This window comes from Labrus bergylta, chromosome 18 (genome assembly GCF_963930695.1).
Source record: "Labrus bergylta chromosome 18, fLabBer1.1, whole genome shotgun sequence".
In the NCBI taxonomy this organism is placed as follows: Eukaryota; Metazoa; Chordata; class Actinopteri; order Labriformes; family Labridae; genus Labrus; species Labrus bergylta.
In genome coordinates this window covers 21,368,225-21,388,547 of record NC_089212.1, presented here as the reverse complement: position 1 = coordinate 21,388,547, position 20,323 = coordinate 21,368,225, and the positions used below count along the sequence as shown (strand labels likewise).

The following is a 20,323-nucleotide window of genomic DNA, read 5'->3' as shown; positions in this document are numbered from 1 at the left end:
TTATACTGTATGTTTTTTTTTTTTTAACTGTATTGTAATGAAAATACTGAATAGGATTGGACAGCTGAAGAGAGACAGGAAACTCTGCTGCATGTCAACCCGTACTCTCTCCTCCCAAAGGGCAGAGATTAGATTCAAACCCACAACCACTACAGTGAGGACTACAGCCTCTGTATAGGGAGCCCCCCCCCCTTCAATACTGAACAATGGTATTGCATATTTTTCTTACATAGTCCAGGCTAGTGTTGTAGTCAAGACCACACTAACCGGGACCAAGACATCTGGAGACCAGAGTGCTCCGAGACCTTCTCATCACAGTGATGACGTCGAAAAATAGCAGTGGTGGTCTTGATTTAAAATCCGGAGTACGCCCAGTCTGCGACAGAGACAAGACTCGAGACAGGTCTTGTTGAGACCAAGACTGATTTCAAGTACTACAACACTAGTCCAGGCCTTATACTAGGTAATATTATTTAAAAGACAGTATCTTAAAATCAAGGTCTGTTTTGCTTAGTTTGTAAACTATTAAAACAAACACCATCACAATCTTATCTAACCAAAGATTGTACTTCAATATTCCTGGCACTAATTTACATTCTCAAGAGGCCTATCATTCAGCTGCAGTTATGGTTAACATTTGCGCCAGGGATTGAGCTCTTTACAGTGAAAACCAAACAGTTGACTCACCAACACCTCCTTTTGAGCGTCTTCTTGACTTGTTTCCCTCTCATTGAGCTGAAATGTCAGGTTCTGGATGCAGGCTCTCATCGAGGTCGCCTCCTGTCTGAGCCTTTCAATTTCCTCCTGGAGCTGCCCCTCCCTCCTCCTCAGCACCTCACATTCCGCAGACAGCTCTTCCATCGCAGTCTCGAGGGTTTTAACCTTCGTCCTCTCCTCTGCGACCAGCTCCTCAAAGTCCACTACCTCAGCTCGTACCTCCTGGACTTGTCTCTCCAGAGTGAGGCTGGTTTCTCTCAGGGCTTCTGTTTCAATATTCAACTCCTGCTTCTTCGTTTGTAGAGCTGTGATTTCCCTCATGCTGTCCTGTTGTTTAGTTTGGAGTTCCAAAATCAGAGCGCTGAGCTCGGCGTTCTTCTCATTCATGGCGCTCATCTCTTGGGCTTGACTTTGACAGGTGTCCCTCTCCTCCTCTGATAATTTCCTCTTCTCCGTTTCATCTTCCATGCAGGATCTGAGTTTCTGCAGGTCGGCCTCTTTAGCAGTGAGCAGTTCTTGGAGTTTATCAGCTCTGTCCCACTCAGCTTTCAGCCTCTTACCAAACTCCTCTCCGTGCCCTCTGTACTCTTCCTCCTGAGTGAGCAGCAGTCGCTCAAGTCCATCCTTTTCTGCAACTGCAGTGTCCAGCTGACTCTGAAGGGCTTTGAGGCGAGATCTAAGGGGACGAGACGAGGTAGCGCGAGTCAGGCTGAGCTCCTGCTTCAGGCTACTCGGCCCTCCCCTTCTCTCTTGGATCGGGTAGTGACGAGGCTCTGGGCTGGGAGCGGGCGAGGGGTTGATGCTGTCGCCGTCCTGAGAGTCGCTGACTTCATGCAGGATGGGTCCTAATGTGGCGAGCTCTGCCTGCAGTGTGCTGATGACCTCATGAAGGCGCTCCTCTTCTTCCTGTTTGTCCTCGCGCACCCTCACAATCTCAGACTTAAGGTGCTCCACCTGTGAGCGCAAATCCTCAAGCTCAGCCTCCAAAACCTTTTTGTAGAAAAGATCAGAAAAAATGATCAGACAGTGAAACGTGTAATTACAGCCTGGTTAAATATCGACAACATCAGCGCTCTCCACATGTCATCTGTGCGCAGTAATTCGAAGGGGTGCAAAGTAAATAATTACATTTACTCAAGTTACTGTAATTTCATAGTTTTTGAGTTTTTAAGTAGTTTAAAAATATATCAGTTTTACTTTTACTTAAATACATTCTGAGATCCAGATGATGGGCTGATGTCTAGCACATGACAGCCAGGTCGTTCTTACCTTGTTGTCCCTGGTGCTCTCCAGATCCTGTTCCAGTCTTTGGATCTCATTGTTGAGGTGGTCAATCTCCTCATTTTTCTCCTGCAGTAATGCAGAGGGGAGGGTCACTTCCTCACTCTCCTCCAACTCGCTTTGTTCATCTTCCTCCTCTTTGAGGATGGTGAGAGTAGACACGCTCTCCTGCAGGCAGAGAATTATATAACTATAACAAGTTTTCATTTTCACTTATTCTCTCTCTTCTTTTACTTTCCTTTTGTTTTTCTCTTTTAGGGAGAGAATGAGAGCAACAGACAATATTCACACAAAGAACATGATGAAGGTCTTTTAAATGTAAGAGGGAAAAAAAGAACACTTAAACAAAAGCTTAAATGACGTGTGTGTTGGTGTTCATGATAGGAACTAAGCTGTTTGGTCTTCAGGGTTTTATTTTGAAGTATTTCCTTGTTTTCAACTAATATTCCAATCACAGCAGCCACATTATGGAGCAAGCTTTCCAAAATGAAATACTGTACACCAGGTCATTCATTTTTTAATGTTAGGTTATTTGTTTTCATATTTAAATACTTCCTTATGTGTAATGTACAAGATACCAACAAACAGTATTTGTTGCAGATAGATAACGTTCTGGCTTGAAGAAGAAATATGACTCACTTTCAGGGCAGCAATTTGTTCTTGAAGCTCGGTGACATGAGCTGCATTCTGATTGGTCAATAGCTCCAGCTGTAGTGTGAGGTGTTTAAGCTCAACCTCTTTGATGTTCAAGTCACTCTGCACCTTCTCCAGCTGGCTAAGCAGGACCTCGCCCTAAAAAATTATACCATGGTTAATAAAATTTAAAAAAATCACAATAGTGTTATTCAGTGGGTTAAAATATTGAACTTTCAAATATTAAAAGTCCCAATTTGAAAGGTTAAACAAATGCACAAAACAAAAACAAACACATTTGTGGCTGTGGGGTCAAATGCTTCTATTAACAGTGTTCACTTATCAGCCAAAATAACGCCAGCTACCAGACACCAGCGTTGCATAAAATCCTACTGACTTCTTGTTCTTTGCTCTGCAGGCTCTGCTGAGCCGTGTCCAGGGCATCCCTCAGCTCCTGGGTCGGGTCACGGGTGTTGTCATGGTAACAGTGTCTTGTCTCATCCAGTTTGGACTGCAGGGCAGAGATTTGAAGCCTGTTTGACAACTGCTGCTGCTCCAGGGCCTGCTTATCCTGACAAAAACAAGTACATTTATGAGAATAAGATAAGCCCTGCAGCACTCTGTTATCAGAATTACATTTTTTTTTTTTTTTTATAAACAGGACACAGTCAAATCTGATTTTTTTTTTTCCTTACTTGTGACAGCTCTTGTTCTCTTAATCTTGCTCTGTGGAGCTCTTGTTCCAGGTGACTGACAGATCTGGTACTCTCTGCGCTGTTAAGCAGGGCTTGTTCGAGCTCTCTGATTCGCCCGGCTAGCTTGTCTATCTCCTCATTGCGTTCTGCAAGGTCCCGCTGGGCCTGCTGACTGGCTGCGAGCAAGGATGCATGGTCCTCCGTCTTGTCTTTGATCACAGCCTGCAGACTCTCCACCTACAGAGACAAAGAGGGGAAACTATTTTAGACATGTTTTTAGAGAGTTAAGTAGCAGAAAGGGATTCAGGAATGGAAAGCTACATGTGGATAAATAAGCCATTCCGGATCTGCAGCCGCTGGTACCAAACAATGAAGTTAAGCCATTCCAGAGAGCAGAGACATGGAGGTGCAAGACAAATGAAGCAGATGAATATTTAAAAGAATACATGCAATGAAATTGGAATGAATGTAGAAGGCATGGCAAAGCACATATCAGCATTAAGAACTAATCTATGGATGATTGCACAGAAGTAATGATGGACGGTACACACACCATGCACAAGAGTCAGAGGAGCAAAGAGGAGGATGCTAGTTAGATTTCATACCTGTAGAACCAAGTCCTCAAACTACAGCAATCCACACGGCGCAGGGATAAACACATGGCATAAGTCAGGCTCATCAGTGAACAAACAATGCATTCATCTCCTCAACCTTTTTAATGGATACTATGTCAACTTGAGTTAACTGTTACAAAATCCCATTTGCAATGCTTCAAACATAAACACACCAAAAGCACACACACTGCAAATGAGATGCATCTTCACATAAAAATAGAGTTATCTCCTACGATGCTGTCTTTTTGAGAAACATATTCCAGGGCTCACCCGGTGTCCCTTGTTATCCACGCCGGCTGGGTGCCTGAGTTGGGCCTCCAGCCTTCTGATCTCCTGCTGGAACTCGTCTCTCTCATGTTCGCGCTCCACGGCTTGCTCCTATGTGCACGGGAACAAATGATGTGAAAGATGGTGACCACTACATTAAGCAGCAACAGGGAAATATTGTCTCAGATATACGCATTAAACCCTGGTAGTAAAAAAAAACAACATCACTATAGTAATTTTAATAGTGAATGAAAGGGACAAGCAAGGAAGAACTCAGCATTATCTTCAAATAGGGATTGTTATATTCTTCAGGTTACTCTTCTGTGTTAAAATTCACCTCTATAAACTGCCGGTCGTGTTTCAGCTGTTTCTCGAGGGCTTGGACTCGCTGGTGGAGGTCCTCCGTATGAGTCTTATGGTGCTGCTCTGTCTCCAGCTCCTTTGTCTCCTGATCTTCCAACTCTCTCTCCAGGGCCCTGAGGCGCAGGGACAGAGAGCTGTGGTCCTTCTCCGCTTGCCGCTGCAAGTCCAGACGATCCTGAGCCAGACGCTCCGTCTCTTCCAGAAGAGCTAGAAATGTAAAAGAAGATGTAAGCAGGTTGTTTCAGTGTGAATACAGAAAATGGATTTTAAAAGCAGAACAGAGATTATAAAGAATTAAAATACACAGATTTTTTTTTTCTTTTACACATAATGTGCCTTTCCTCCTCCAAAAAAGGCACTGAATGAAGAGTGTTTGAAGAAGAGGATACAATGACACAGCACTCCAAGTCTCTGCTACTAGTTCAAGGCAATGGTAGTGTTACAAACAGCAAACTCGCACAGCACTGCAAATAAACTGCATATTCATCCCCACCCCCTCGTCACAAACTCATTCGCCACTCTGACCCACAAACCTGTCTCAGGATCTAAAATGAGCCAGTGGCCTACGGAGAAAAGACACATCTGAGCACACACATTATGTAAGTGTGCGGTCAAGCACACCTAACAGGTCATGTAACATTTTAATGCAGACAAGACACGCATGAATGTCTGAATGCTCCGCTCACCTTTCTCCCTTTCCCCGAGCCCCGCAGAGAGATGCTCCTTCTGGCGCATAAGAAGCGCATGCTCCTCGCTGAGCTCCTGATGCTTCAGTCTGAGGCTGTCCAGCTCTGCGGTGAGAGCCTGCATCTTGTGCAGCTTAACCTTCAGGTCCTCAAGCTCCTCCACTAGTCTCTCCTCTTGAGCCTCCTTCTGCTGCAGGGATTCCTCAAGGACTGCTTTTTCAGCCACATAGCCCTCCAAAAGCCCTGAACACATCATTGAAAGACAAATTATTAAACATGTGAGAGGGGGGAAAAAACAGCACAGGAAACATGCTTGAGTTATGCAAGAGGTGAAATTGGAGCATGTACAGATCAGCAAAGTGTTGTAACCATCAGTGTTTTCACTCGGCAGCACGAGATGAAGTCATAAGAAACAGAGTTAATGATGCTCACCCTCAGCCTTATGGAGTTCCAGCTGGAGTTTACTTTTATGCCTTGCCTCCTGATCGAGCTGCTCCAACAAGAGTTTGTGCTGCTCAAGGAGTTGAGTGGAGTCATCTCTGCCTTTAGAGATCCTGTCCTCCAACGAAAGGTGGACGCCATGGGTCTGCTCCAGCTGGAGAAAAAGTTAAAGCTCAAACTGAAAAATATATTCTATCAAAAATGTATTAGTGTGGACTGTTGAGTGTGTGTGTGCTCCTTTACCTGTGTGTTGGCCTGGTTGAGCAGCTCTAGCAGCGTGTCAACAGTGTGACGCAATCTGCTGCAGGCGCTCAGAGCTGCTTCTTCTCCCCCAGGATTGATCTGAGTATCTGAAACCAGCAGGCTCTCACAGAGCAGGTGGGTCAGTTCAAATTCCTCTGAAGACAGGTCCGTGACTAAAATACACAGAAAATAAATTAATATTGTATGCAAACATTTAAAGTCCACATGTAAAGAAAGCCCTTCAGTGAACCATTGAAATAATCTGTATGTAGATTCTGCACATGATGCACATCTGACACATGCACACCTGATTGTTGTGCATCTTTGTTTGCAGTCGAGTTCCTCTGATGGGTCGCCTGCTCAGATGTTTTGGTTCTGGCACTGATTTTTTGTCCAATCAGCTCTTCTGTAGCGATTGTGCAGCGAATCATCTCAATCAGCACCTTCCTCAGCTTTTCATTGGCCTGGTGGAGGTTACATCTGTGCAAAGCGAAAGTGACACATGAAGACAATGCCATTTATTAGTGTGGGACTTATTATTTTAATTCTTTCACACTGTTTTGTTTTTTTCCCCTATTTCAGAGACAAACATTTCATATCAAGTAGAATAAATAAAGCAGCTGATGGACCCGTTGAGGGAGGAAGAAAAACATGAAATCATGTTTCAGTATTCTCTTAAAGATTCTGTGAGGAACTTCCAGTTTGTGTCATAATTATTTGTTGTTTGTGTTTTGTACGTGCCTTAGAATCATTAAATTTCATCCTGATCCTGTTAACAGTCAAGTAAATCACTTTCCTGCTCAGCATGCAGTATATTGCCAATCTTAATACAGACCAAGTGGCACCCACAGGAGCTCAGATTACAGCCCATCCGTGCTTTGTTAACTCAAAGCACATATTGGATCGGCGGGGGTAACCCGAGGTTGCGATTGTGAAGAGCTTACAAAGTCATAAATTCAAATTTTTTGCAGATAAAATGAACTAATAGCACCATAAAGCGAAATATCAATGTTTACATTTAATTAATCTTGAAACACTTCACACACATGAAGAACCCAACATCACTAACCTTTCTTCTTTAGCAGTCTGGAGGTCATCAGTGAGCATCTTGAGATGGTTTCCTCCCTCCTGACTCTCTCGTTCCCTTCTTTGGAGGAGAGTGTCCAAAGTGTCCATCTCTGCACGCTTCCCTTCCAGCTCTCCCTGAAGACAGCCGACCTCCGCTCTCAGCTGGACACAATGGAAGCAGACAGAGTTTGATCCTTCAGCCAACACTTGACACAAGCCTGTTGAACCGCCCCTCTCCCAACACATGTATGCACCCAAGTGCCAAAGAAAGGAGAAACAACAGACTTAAAAAGCATCACTCAATTCGGACTTAACTACGAAAAAAATCACCTCTTGGTTGTGCGCTTCCGCTAGTTAGTCAAGTTTGCAGTTGACCAATCAGTGTTTCTCACTTATCAGTGTAACAATGACTGGGGGAATCGGGGATTTATAACATAATTTAAGACAACACTAGAACTTAATAAGAAGGCCTATGTTAAGCAGGAAGGGTCAAACTACATTCATTCTCCTTCTGTGTTTCTCTGCAGAACTTGTGATTGTCCGCAGACTTTTCTTGCAGCAGCAGAACAAACTGGTACACTGGGAGAGATAATCTACTAATCAATCCACCTTGAGTCAAAGTGGAATTGAAAGACTCTCCCCAAGCTTTACTCAGAAATCCCCACACATGCATTTCAAAGGTCACAGTGACCTTACATTTCTATACCAGATTCTACTCAAGTTTAGCCTTCAATCCAAAAGGATGAAGGTGACACATTTGAATATACAGTAAATCCTCCTGATTACCCTGAGATATTGCAATCATTAGAAGGTCAGATGAAGAGACGACATAAAGCCTAAAACCATAGCTGTGACTGGAAAAAAAGAGTCACATGGTCAACAACATCCTACCAGTGCCAGGAGCATGACAAAAGCAGATGGCAGGTTCTGCACTGAAAGGAAATCGTACCAGATGTCAGTCGTGAGAGAAATCAACCTTACAAATAAAATACATTCAATACATCCACTGTAGCACTAAACACATAGACCCTCATCTGAATAAGCTGAATCTCTCTCACACGCACACAAAAACACACATAATAATCTTCGAGCATCCTTGGCAGAAGTACCACGGTCACTTTTCCAAACTAGAGCGGGATTTAGGCGAGCAATCTGACTTCACAGAGACTATCAGTTTTCTTCCAGGTAATTTGACTTACCTCTGTCTCCTTGGCCTTGTCATGTTCTCTCTCTCCCTCTCTCTCTCCCTCTGTCTCTCCCTCTGTCCTTGCACCAAGACTTTTTCTCCCTCTCTTTTCCCTCTTCCTCCCGCTTTCTCACATCAAACATGTCTCAAGCAGCCACCTGCCTCTACCAAACAATGCTGTTGCCCTGACAACAGCCCCCTCCCAACCACTCCTAAGCCTCCCTCTGTGAACCTCACGTGTGTGTGTGAGTGTCTAAGTGTGTGTTTTAATATCTCACTATGAAGAGCAGAGCCCGGCAGGTGCCATAGAAACCACTGTGTGTATGCATGAGGCCCATTAATGTTGATTTATGGGTTTTATTATGGATTTACAAAATGATAAGCGTTATGAGGAGGGTGTGAAGGTTAATAAACAATTCATTCATAAAGGGGAGTCTTGTGTAGACAAACACATTTGGAAAGAGAAATTAAAGTGTTTGGATAGTTAAGAATAAATGATTAACATTTAAAGGTCACATATTCTCCTCCTTTTCAATAAGTTTAAATAAGTCTCAGAGCTCCTCAAAACATCTGTGAAGTTTCTTGTTATAAATCCACTCTGATCCTGTATTTGATCATGCCTATAAACCCCTCTATTTCAGCTCTGCTCAGAACAGGCCGTTTCTGTGTCTGTAGCTTTAAATGTAAATGAGCTGTGTCTGACCACGCCCCCTCTCTGGAAGGGCTTGGGTGGCTTTTGATTTCTCGCTCCATGTTTATTGTTTACGGTGAGAAGGCTGAGAAGGGTTGTAGACAGACATCAGTGTTTAAAAAAACAAGTGTATTTTGAAGTGTAATTTGCATACTATGTCACTTTTAACATTGAAGCATGCTTCGAATCTTCTCAACAACAAACCAAGGAAGTTGTTATTCCATGACGTACAAAATATTATTAAAGATTACAAATAATCTACGATAACGCGATCTATATTTCATTGTTGTTCACTGAACAAAACAAGTTGAAGAGATTTCAGTTTTATTCCATTTTAAGAGTTTAGAGCATACTTCTGATGATTATCAGGATTATATAGTAAACCATGATGTTTCATAACAGGAAAATTGTGACATAACATTTTCATATCTTCCAGAATAATATTTATCCGGTCAATATACAAGTCTTTCAATTATTAGTCAACATGTTTTTCCTGTAGCAAAGATCTCTAAATCTCTAGTTTGATCCCACATTTCAAACCACCAGATATTCAGTTCACTTTCACATAAGACAAAACAAAACAAAAAACAGTAAATATCCAAAGCTGAGAAAATCAGATCAGAGATTTTCTTCTTGAGCAATCACTGAAAATATAATCAGATTATCTGAAATAACTACTAATTAATGTAGATTAATCCACAACTCATTTAATCTGTGATGAGTCGCTGCACAATCGCTACAGAAGAGCTGATTGGAGAAAAAAAATCAGTGCCAGAAAAAAACAACTGAGCAGGCGACCCATTAGAGGAAGTCAACTGCAAACAAAGATGCACAACAATCAGGTCTGCATGTGTCGTTTTGATTTTTCTTCATATGAGCATGACTCATACAACACACTCAAACATACACCCAGCTGTTCAGTCTGGTGATACATCAATTTAATAATCTCTGAAACTAAATGTAATCCTTTGCATGGAAGAGAAGAGAACATGTTCTATGGATGCTACGTCTCAGCAGGCATATTTCCCCCACACTCAGAAACTGTTGGCCATTAGATAAAGACAATCCGAGAACTGAGATTTTGTGTGTTGAACCTTAAAACCCATCATATTGTCCCAACAAAAGTGAAGCTGCAGGTCTCACCTTATTCAAAAACTTCATTTGCACCAAGGACATAAAAAAAAAAGCACCATGCTGTGAAGGGACGGTGTGTATGCGAGTGTAGTACCTGAGAAACAACAGTGTCCAGCTGCTGCAGCTGGGCAGTGAGCTGACTCATTTTGCCGGTGTAGCTTCGCTCTTTCTCCTCCTGTTCCGATGTGAAGCTCCGCCTCAGGTCCTCAAGCTCCGCCTGCTTCTGCTCTTCAGACTCCGTCTTCAAAGATCAAAGAAATGTGTTAAAATCAAATCAAAGATACAAATCTGCATCATAGAAAGCCGCTGTGAAGCGTAGGTTTATTAGTTCTTCAGCTAAAGAAATCTCTGGTCATGTCTCAATGGCTTACGACTGAAATGTCTGGGGGAGAGAGAGAAAAAAAAAAAAAAAAAAAAGTACATTCAGCCTTCAAATCTTGTGCATCAGAGGATAAAAAGCTTAGATCCATCCATTTAGCCACTGTTCAGATTGCCGAAACACAAACACATGCACACAGTCCAGCAGATTCAGAGAACAGAGAGACAGATGCACAAAACACTTCCACATATATGATGGTGGGATTATGTGGACACTGGGTTTGAATAAAGCTCCAGTGGGAAAGAGTCCAACAGAAAGAACTGTCCCTGGGAATGAACTGGTACAGCTGGAGCTTAGAGCGGGCAATGTCAAAACAAGCACAAGCACACACACACACACTACAGCTTTCCATAATCCAGAGCTATTACATAATGTCTTCTCAAAGAGGCACTCAAATAAATATTGAACTTTGACTACTAATATGGGAAAGATCAGAATCATTTTTTTGTATATTGAATGGCTATATTGAAGCTACAGGGCTGCTGCAAAGTGTAAGGATATTTAAGACCTTCAGCAAAAGAAAAGGAACATCAAAGCATCAATATATCCTGACTCAAATCTTGCCTCCAAGAATCAAAATAGAATCAAACCCCGAGATACCCAAAGATTCCCAGCCCTAGCTACCCGTACTGCCATCTTTCTCCCCAGCTGCTCTTTCACCTTCAGTTGATTAATCCTGTCCTGCAGCCTCTCCTCTGATTGGACTTTTAGGAGCTCCACCTCTTCTAGGAAGTGCTGCCGATGCCTCGACGACTCCTCTTCCAGCTCCCTGCGGCATGCCTCCAATTCTCGTGCAGAGACACTCCTTAACTCCTACAGCGCACACGTGTCGTAGATGTGGTTTAATACAACAAATATCCAGTTGGTCAAAGGCTCACAGCCACAGAGCTTCTCAGAAAAAAAACATAAATAAATAGTCTTTGCCTCTATACACAAGTGGACCATTATAAAGGATGAACAATAACTCTGTGTAATCCCCTCCCTAATGGGGGGGTAAGAGCCACAGAAACAAAACTCTACAGACAAGCACTAAAACAGCTCAGCAGGCAGAGCTTTGTACGTTTATTCACCATGTAACAGACTCACACACACCTGTAACTGGAGATGATGCTGTTTGATGAGTTGCTCTCTCTCAGCAGTTAAAGTATGTGAGAGCTCCTGAAGAGATGTGCTATGTTGTTGTTCCAGTTCTAAAACCTGCACGAGGCAAAGGATGCAACAAAATAAAATCAGTTTCTGACCATTCAAACCTAACTGGAAAAAGGCAAGAGTGAAAAGTATTAAAATTATTTGGTTTTGCCTATTTCTGATGTAAGAGACACTGTCATATCTGACAGAATGAATGCATTTGTGTGGCATAGTATGTGATTGCCAGACAGCAGGAATCAGCAGGATTCCCAGACAGCAGGAATCAATGTAATGCTAGGGCAAGATCTTTGTGCCTTTTTGATTAAAATTGTCACAGAAAAATCCACATTTACACTTGTTATTGCGAGTTAAAATTAGCATGCTGTGCAATAATACTGTACAGTCAACTACAAATAACTCACTATATAGTGAGTAGGGGACGAGTGAGTGATTTCAGACACAGCCTTTGATTTTTCGACTTTCTGATAAAAGACATCATAGAAAAAAGAAAAATCACATTTTACACTTGTGTCATCATCTTGACTCCGATCACACGTTCTCTAACATTTAATTATAACAAGAAATGTCAAATATTAAAAACCAAAGTCACATGGTTGTACCTGCTTCTTTAGGGTCTCCAGGGCTTTGCAGTGTTCGGTATCTAAGGCCTCTTTCTGAGCAGCTAGTTCAGTCTGAAAAAACCAAAGCAGGAAACATGTTTCTAATATGGCTGTACTTTGTCTCGGTGGTTGAGTGATAGTTTCATGGTGTAACAGGTTCATGTTTATTGCATACCTTGTGAACGTGGCTGAGCTCTGCTGCCATGGCACTAAACTTCTCGAGGTGCACCTGAGCCAGCTCCTTCCTCAGCTCCTCCCTGATGGACAGCTGTTCTGCAGCTTGGCGCGCCATCAGCTGCCTATGTTCGGACTTCTGGTGATTCAGCTCTTGACGATGCCTCTCTCCAATTTGCATCATTTCATCACGCAATGTCTGACATAACGAATGAGATTACAGCATTCAAAATCATGTGCAAAAAAAAGACTAAATAAAATGACAGCAGCATAGTGTGTTTGTAAAGGATTTAAAACTGATAACATGAGGATTTGCATTGTGTTTTACTTGTTATGAACTCTATGCCCTTACTTGAACTTCCTTCAGGTACGTTGCCTCCAAAGTGTCCATATTACCCAGCATCCTCTTTTCCAGTTCATCCCTCTCTTCCTGGTGTTTGTGGGCTAACTCGGCCTCTAAAGCCTCCAGCTCAGCCTGCTTGGTCTCCTGCAAAGCGGCCTTCAGACTTTGGAGGTCAGCCTTTAGTTTTGAATCGAGAGCTGCGTCCAAGGCAACAAGCTCTGCGTTGTGTTTGGATTCAAGTTCAACAGTCAGAGCTTCAAGCTGATCTTTGTGACTGGCACTGAGTGAGTCTAGTTGTGCTTTGTGTTTGGCATCGAGTGTTTCCATCTCTTGGGAGCGTTCGCTCAGTCGTGTTTCTCTTTCATGTTGCAGCTCAGTTTGATGTTTGTTCTGTAGCTCTGCCAGAGAGAGGTCATATTTTTGGGCTAAACTCTGCTCCAACAATGCCTTTTCCTGTTTGAACCTAAAATAGAATGAGAGGGGAAAACAAGCTGTCACAATTATGGTTTATAGAAAACAAACACACCACTCATCAGAAAACGCCCCAGAACTCTGTGGTATGTTAACACCTCATGTTGGAAACAAGATTTATAAGGAAACTGTAAATTCATCTGCAACAAATTTGACCAGTTAATATTTGATCAAACATGAGATATGCTTTTGTTCTCCATTCTTGGAAAGTTGTTAGAGGTATCTTTACTGTTAACTTTCAAATGTTTTAAATACATGCTATCTTAAAAATCAGCTTCAGGTGAATTTTGAAGTTTACTAAAGCACTACCAAGGTGCATGAAGTGTGAAAGACTAAAAACCTCCAGCAACACTTTATTACACTGAGGCTGGCGTTTCAGCCAGTGGCCTTCATCAGGGTGGTTTACTAAAGCACAACAAACATGACTCGTAAGTCTCAGGGTCCGTCCTCCAACAAACCGAGCGTTGAGGATCTTGAGCAGGGATGAAGCTCACCTGTCGAGTGCTTGTCGTAGCCGCTCCTCACTCTGCTCCTGGAGGAGAGCAGTGCGCTCCTTCAGGTCTGCTGTCATACAGCTCTTCGCCTGTTGCAGCTCACTGTCATACTGGGCCTCCAGTCTCTGCCGCACCACGAGGACCTGTGGGCCTGAGAAACAAACAAAATGTGACATAATGATGGAGAACTCCTTCTTACATATCATCACATTTCAACATAATGACAAACATCCAAGTACAGTCTTACTGTCATCATTGTCCAGTGCAGCCTGTAGAGACTTTAGCTTCTCCCTCTCCTCATGAAGAGCTTCTTCAAAGCCTCTCCTCTCTTTCTCCATCTCTCGATCATGGTCCGACTTCAGGACAGAGAGCTCAGCGTCATGCTTCTCTTTGAGATCTCCTCTCAGCCTCTTCATCTCCTCCTGCAGACGCTCCTTCTCCTGTTTCAGAGCTTCCTCTAGTTCCCTACCGAACTCCGGCCTCAACTGCACACGTTGACACAAATTTACACGAAACATTATTTGAAGTTTCCAAATTGTATCATTAGATATGTTAGCGTATATCTATCAGTATATTTGTGTAATTATTGTGAACACTTGTGTACCTTTTGCATCTCTGCATCATGTTGTACAATGAAGGCAGCCATTCTTTTCTCCTGGTTGTGGATGATGGTCAGGCTTTCCTGCAGCTCCTCAGTGTGACACCACATCCTTTGTTCAACCTCCACCTAATCAGAAGCATCAATATGTTATGAAATATAACTCAAAGTCACTGGGTGATTTGATCTATAGAGGATGATCTGATTTATTTTTCTCACCTCAACCTGCCTCGCAGCCTCAGAATGGACTTTGGTCAGTTCTGCAAAAAATGGTTTGAGAAAATATGATTTAATGTGATGATTTTTCTGTATCAAAGGGCATATTTGAACTTTATGAAGTGTGCGAGAGGAACCTTGTAAGTGGTGGTCAGAAAGTTTGGCTCGGAGTTGCTCGAGCTCCAGTGCATGACGAGTCTTTATCTCCTGGAGTTCGGCGTAGTAGAAGTCAGTAAGGTCTGAGCGCACCTAAATGTACAAATAGTGATATAAATATAGGTCAACTAAGTGAGTAAAGGGCTTTATTTCACCAGAACGGCAACCTGATTAGCTAGATAGCTTCAGAAATCCCATAAGGCCACATCTTTGGATACCGCTCAACATTCACGCTCACTTCACATTGTGATCATGCAGCTGATTGGACGAGAGAAACTGTTTGAACCCCTTTCAACTACACATCAACTCTGTCACTTAAAATTGGAAAAACATCACCTGCCAGGAGAGACAAATGTGAGTCATTATCCCAATATTTAATGTTTCTCCCCTTCCACCATTACATCCAGCTTTACCTGCACATTGAAGTGTTTACAGAATGCTCAAACAACACTACAAAGAAACTGTTTCTAAGTCAAAATAATCTGAGATTAAAGCTGCAATTTGCAAAGATTGCAGCTCTTATATAAGCGTCTGACTCTCTCTTTGTCAAAATTTTGTGAAAGAATTGAAGTATGGAGTTTATATCTGACCTGTTGCAACTCCTTCTTAAAGGAAATAGCCATAGAGGATCGTAGATCTGAAAGCTCCTCTGTGTGTCTCTCCTCCAGCTGAAGACACAGGCTGTCATGGATTTCCTGAATGAAACATGATATGAAGAAGAGTGTTCAAGAATGCAAAAAGCGAGGCTGAAATCTGCAGAATACTTAAAAACTATGCTTAGACAAATCTGAGCAGAAGACGTCATCAAAGTCAGCAATTCTAAAGAACCCCAACGACACATTTTCAAGACCTGCTCTCTCTAGATGAACGTATTTTCTTTTAAAGCATGGACACACCTTTTGCTTCTCCTGTTTGAGGTCAGCATCAGAAGTCGCATGTTCTTTATTCTCTTCTACTAGGCTTTGAGATAAGGAACTGAAACACAAAGATATAGACGTTAACAAGTTTCTGAGTTTGAAGTGCATGTTTTTGTTCTTACATTATGTTCTCTGGTATACCTGGTTAATACAGATTCCTCCAAGGCACTTTCCACCAGCCTTAGCTGGAGCAGAGCGATTTCCTCTCTGTAGCTTTCCTCTGTTACCTGCAGTCTCTGCTCGAAGTACCTAAAGGAGGATGAAGGTAGATCGTATAGATAAGAAAGGATCACTGACAGGTTAGAGGAGGAAATCTACACAATGGATCTTTTTGACTGTGAGCACTACAAGACACGCTGTTCAAACCTAATATGTGATTAAAAGACAGAGTTTGAGTATCAGTTTTTATTCTTAACTTTCAATTTTAAACTTGAACAACAAGAGGGTGAGAATTGCAGCTGTGTGTGCATCTGTAAGCCGGCTCTTCTCATACCTCCTCAGGCTTTCCAGCTCAGCCTCATTCTGCTCCTTTATTTCCCGCTTTTGATCATTAAACTCTGACTTCAGGCGCTCAATGTCGTCGACGCGTGCCGAGCGGGCGAGCAGCTGCTCTTTCAGCTCTGTGAGAGAGTGAGAAAGACAAAAAAACACAGGTGATGTGCATGCATGTGTTCTCGTGATTCCGTGACAACACTCGAGTAGGTGTCTAAAAATATTTAGTTTCTAGCTATGTCTTTTCCTCTGTGTGACATATCACATCTCAGTAAGGCGTTATTAATACTAGGGGAGTTTAGAATGCGTTTGTTGTGAATATTTAATTAAATGGAGTTTGTTCAAATAGACCATCAGGCAGATGTCAGGCTGGTTTTAACAAGCTCACCTCCCAACTCTTGGCGACTAGTCCTCATGCTCTCCAGCTGGCTCCACAGCTGACCTACTTCTTCTTCTGAGCTCTGTTTTAACAAAGTCTTCTCCTTCTGCAGTTGCACAACCTGGATCACAGAGAGGAAAAACAAAACCCAATGCATCTTGGAATCAGATTTCTAATTGTGTCAGATTTCCTATTCTTCATGTTTTATTAGACTGGAGCTAGTGTAATAAGTAAAATGGGAAAAAAAGTGGAAATAGAACAAACATTTATAAGTAGATATTAAATTCTGGTTATTCATGTTCTGGACAGTGGCCTGAAATGATACATAATTAGCATTTAGCTGTGTCATTGTGTTTTGCCTGATCTCACCTTTTGCTGTAGTTTCTGTTCCTGCTCCTGCAGGTGGAGCGCTTGCTGTTCCCTCTCCTGCAGCACCGCCTTATGAACAGATACCAACTCCTCCAGAGCACCTGGAGGATAAGCTAAGCATTAAGAAAATGTATAAACTACAACATATAATAACTACATTAATTGGGAAACTCAGTGGTGAGACTCATGAGTCTTACACTTGTATAATCGTGCATGATACAAAAGCTCTAATATTCGCAGTGGATACAGATTAAGTTGACAACAGTTGTCATTATTAAAATAATGAGTTAAGAGGATTGTGGAGCCTTAGTTGGAGTGTGCAATTCTAAGTGAGTACAGATGGGGGGGGGTTGTGAATGAAAGCTACTCACGAGCTGCAGCATCTCTGTCATTCCAGGCTTGTCTCAGCTCCTCCTCCAGTTTCTGGTTCTGCTCCTTACCGGTCTGGAGTTCCTCTAATCGGGCAGATGACTCCCGCAGCTCTGACTGCATCTGGGACAGAGCTGCCTGAGCTTCAGTAAGAGCTTTGTTGGTGTGGGTGAGGGAGGCCTGGGTGGTGGCGAGTTCTGTTTGGGTTACTGTAAGGCTGTTCTGGCTCTCTGAGAGAGTTTCTTGGAGTTTTGACTGGGTGCTCTCGGCTTCTTTTTCCCACTGTGACCTTAGAGCCTGGAAAAAAAAGAAGACCAAGAGTATTTTATTATTTAAAACATGGCTTAACTTCCAAAATACCTCATCAAATGGGTTTTCAACACACGTAAGGAATGCTCAAACACAACAATTCATTAAGCTTCACCTGTATCTCTTTGGCATGCTTCTCCTCCACAGCAGCTTTCTCCTGAGCCTTAGTCGCCTCCCCCTGCTGCGTCAACTCATCTGTTCATGCAAATTAAAAAGAAAAGACTCACCCACGTCAAAGAACATGAAGGTTACATCTGTCAATGTGCTTTACTTTGTCCTAAACAAGCTTCTAAAGAATGAGGGTGACTCACTCGCATCCATAATGGTACACGTGTTGAGTGCTTCTGAAGGTAAACATGAAAAAAGAACCCCGTCTGAACAACTTAAAAGCACTCTTATCTGCACTCACTTATGTGCTGTTGGTGCAGCTCACGCAGTTTATCCTGCTGCTTCTGGTCCTGCTGTCGCATCCGGTCCATTTCCAGCTGATGTTGAGCCTGCAGGAGAGCACTTTCCTGTGCAAATGTGTCCCTCAGAGAGGTCTGAGCCTGGGTGGCAACAGACTCCTGCTCCTGCTCTAAGTTCAACTTGGAGTGCTCCAGCTGGGACATGTGGACGCTGGTCAGGCTCAGGCGCAAGGCCTCAAGCTCAGCAGTCTTTTGCACCTGCAGGAAAATTAAGGCATCAGGTTCAGTTTGTAAGAGAGCTAATCCTGAGTCCATCCTGAATGGATGCATGTTCCATTTAGACACTCATATGCTACATACATATTTATACATACAAGTGCAAAGTATCAACTAACTGAACTTCGAAGTCCCTACATTTACAAATATCTGAATAAAGGTGCAGTTGACAAATGTACTGATTGACAAGGAAATTGTTATGTAAGGGAGGGACAAGCAAAGAAGACATGAAGTGATGATGTCACACCGCGCCTGTGTGTATGCAGAATATCTTGTATACCTGTGCCTGCTGCAGTTCAGCCTGGTGGGCAGCCTCCAGGCTCTCCCTCAGCTCCATCGACAGCTCGGTCCTCAGCTGATTCAGCTCCTCATTGTGTTTGACAGTTAGCTCTGAAATCATTCTTTCATGCTCACGTTCAGTGACCTGTGGTGGGAACACACAAAGGAGGAGAGACATGATTAAAAAAAAAAATCAATCAATGAAGAAAAATATGCAAGAGTGAAATAAACAGATGTATCGAGTGGAGTATGTGTTATGGAGTATTCACACCCCGATACCTGTTTGATGAGGCTGATCTGTCTCTTCTGTTCTTCCTCCATCACGACCTGCTGCTTCAGCAGTTCGGACTCCAGCTTAGTGTTCAACTCAGAAATCTATCAAATAGACACAGACAAACTTAGCAAGGAAATGAAAAGACTAAAACTTAAATTAGAGCCAGTATACATATTAAATCATATGGATCTTTGGTTATATACACAACTGAAAAGCTCATCACTTTGACCAATTTTCCAACTGAATCAAACTAAAATGGAATCAAAGTTACACGCTGTTTTAGAAAGGGTTTTAAAAAAAAAAAAAAATAGCAGTGGTAATCTTGATTTAAAATCCAGAGTTTGCCTAGTCTGAGACAAGACAGAGTAAAAATGCTTTCGATTTCAAGTACAATCTTGAATACTACACTATTTATTTAGGCCTAGTAAAAAAGTAAATATCATACTTTAAGTTCATTAGACTGGCTAATGTACGTTTATATATTGTGTTGAAGGGATGCCCTACATCTGCTGACCCTCCAATCACATTCAAAAATCTCAAGCAGCAAACTTTGTTTACTTAACTTTTTTTTTTTAAACTAGTTTTTGTTATGAGCATCTCAAGTACTTCATAAAGTTAAATTATAAGTCAAATTTTACTATTACATATTTTAGATGCTTTAATGTCAGAAGGAGATATGATCAGTGGCGACCGTTAGGGTGAATAAATGATGATCCTTTTTGTGTCATGCCACCCTTGCATAAGTCGGGGCCCTGGTTTGGAAACCCCATTCAGAAAAGTCTGGATTCACCCCTACTTGTTTAATTATAGCGCTTGAAAAACGTCATGCTACTTTGGCCTATCTGCATTCCCCCCACCTCTCTTTGCTGTTTCTCCATCAGGTCTTTTATCTCCTGTTGGTGAGATGTCTCGAGCCTTTCCGTAGCCTCCTCCAGAGCCATGACCTGCTTCTCCAGGAGAGCCTTCACCTCCTCCTCCCTCTCCTTCCTCAGCATCTCCAGCTGACGCCTCAGATCAACAAGATCTTTTTCTTTCTCCTGTCTCTCGTCTTCCCATTTCTCCCTCTCCTCAGCCAACTGAACATTTTTGAACACAATGATGATGTCATGCCAGTTAGGGTTCAAAGGGAACTGCATTAAGAGAGAAAATAAGGGTTAAATCTTACCTCATCGTCTTTGTCTTTAAGCAGGTTCTCAAACTGTTCCAGTTCCTCCTCCAAGACTTGTTCCATTTTTCTAATCTGTTCGTCCATGTCCTCTCTTTTTCTCCCGTTCTCCTCCCTCTCCTTCACTGCCTCAGCCTGCGCCTCCTCCATGTTGGTCAGGTTTTGTATCAAACAGAAGATCTGAGACTCCAGTTCACTCTTCTCCTTTTCAGCGATGTCCAGACAGCTCTGGCTCTTCTTCAACTCTTCTTGCAGTCTTTCCACCTCTGTCTGAACCTTAAGAACCTGTGCGCGAGTCGTTTCGAGCTCCTTTAATGATTCGTCCCACTCCATGGTCCTTTGATCTAATAGGGCTTGTGCGGTTCTGTGCGTTGTTTTTGTCTCTTCTAGCTCTGACATGAGAAGGTCACATTGAGCCTTGAGGAGGAAATAAAGAGAAATTAGAATAGATTTTTGTAAATTCCATCTAAAATGTGTGTTTACATTATT

At 42.5% G+C, this 20,323-nt stretch overlaps 1 protein-coding gene across 4 annotated transcripts in view; it reads right to left on the bottom strand.

Moving 5' to 3' along the window:
* Window positions 1-20,323, bottom strand: part of pcnt (pericentrin) — a 38,645-nt gene that overhangs the window by 10,452 nt on the left and 7,870 nt on the right. For 2 of the 4 annotated variants that reach the window (XM_065966406.1, XM_065966404.1), the window contains 37 exons: window positions 19,835-20,251; window positions 19,527-19,745; window positions 18,675-18,770; window positions 18,397-18,540; window positions 17,843-18,098; window positions 17,549-17,628; window positions 17,127-17,421; window positions 16,756-16,856; window positions 16,396-16,507; window positions 16,009-16,135; window positions 15,657-15,764; window positions 15,495-15,573; window positions 15,189-15,293; window positions 14,580-14,691; window positions 14,446-14,486; window positions 14,233-14,355; window positions 13,876-14,113; window positions 13,629-13,779; window positions 12,673-13,126; window positions 12,322-12,519; window positions 12,147-12,218; window positions 11,491-11,595; window positions 11,059-11,211; window positions 10,114-10,260; window positions 7,010-7,170; window positions 6,248-6,420; window positions 5,941-6,113; window positions 5,689-5,851; window positions 5,257-5,499; window positions 4,545-4,777; window positions 4,211-4,318; window positions 3,932-3,952; window positions 3,327-3,563; window positions 3,029-3,202; window positions 2,638-2,790; window positions 1,987-2,166; window positions 688-1,707 (listed from right to left, as the gene is read on the bottom strand). In XM_065966406.1, the coding sequence (XP_065822478.1) occupies window positions 688-1,707; window positions 1,987-2,166; window positions 2,638-2,790; window positions 3,029-3,202; window positions 3,327-3,563; window positions 3,932-3,952; window positions 4,211-4,318; window positions 4,545-4,777; window positions 5,257-5,499; window positions 5,689-5,851; window positions 5,941-6,113; window positions 6,248-6,420; window positions 7,010-7,170; window positions 10,114-10,260; window positions 11,059-11,211; window positions 11,491-11,595; window positions 12,147-12,218; window positions 12,322-12,519; window positions 12,673-13,126; window positions 13,629-13,779; window positions 13,876-14,113; window positions 14,233-14,355; window positions 14,446-14,486; window positions 14,580-14,691; window positions 15,189-15,293; window positions 15,495-15,573; window positions 15,657-15,764; window positions 16,009-16,135; window positions 16,396-16,507; window positions 16,756-16,856; window positions 17,127-17,421; window positions 17,549-17,628; window positions 17,843-18,098; window positions 18,397-18,540; window positions 18,675-18,770; window positions 19,527-19,745; window positions 19,835-20,251 (6,972 nt within the window). The remainder of the gene's footprint in view (window positions 1-687; window positions 1,708-1,986; window positions 2,167-2,637; window positions 2,791-3,028; window positions 3,203-3,326; window positions 3,564-3,931; window positions 3,953-4,210; window positions 4,319-4,544; window positions 4,778-5,256; window positions 5,500-5,688; window positions 5,852-5,940; window positions 6,114-6,247; window positions 6,421-7,009; window positions 7,171-10,113; window positions 10,261-11,058; window positions 11,212-11,490; window positions 11,596-12,146; window positions 12,219-12,321; window positions 12,520-12,672; window positions 13,127-13,628; window positions 13,780-13,875; window positions 14,114-14,232; window positions 14,356-14,445; window positions 14,487-14,579; window positions 14,692-15,188; window positions 15,294-15,494; window positions 15,574-15,656; window positions 15,765-16,008; window positions 16,136-16,395; window positions 16,508-16,755; window positions 16,857-17,126; window positions 17,422-17,548; window positions 17,629-17,842; window positions 18,099-18,396; window positions 18,541-18,674; window positions 18,771-19,526; window positions 19,746-19,834; window positions 20,252-20,323) is intronic. The other 2 variants (XM_065966407.1, XM_065966405.1) reach the window with 1 other exon arrangement.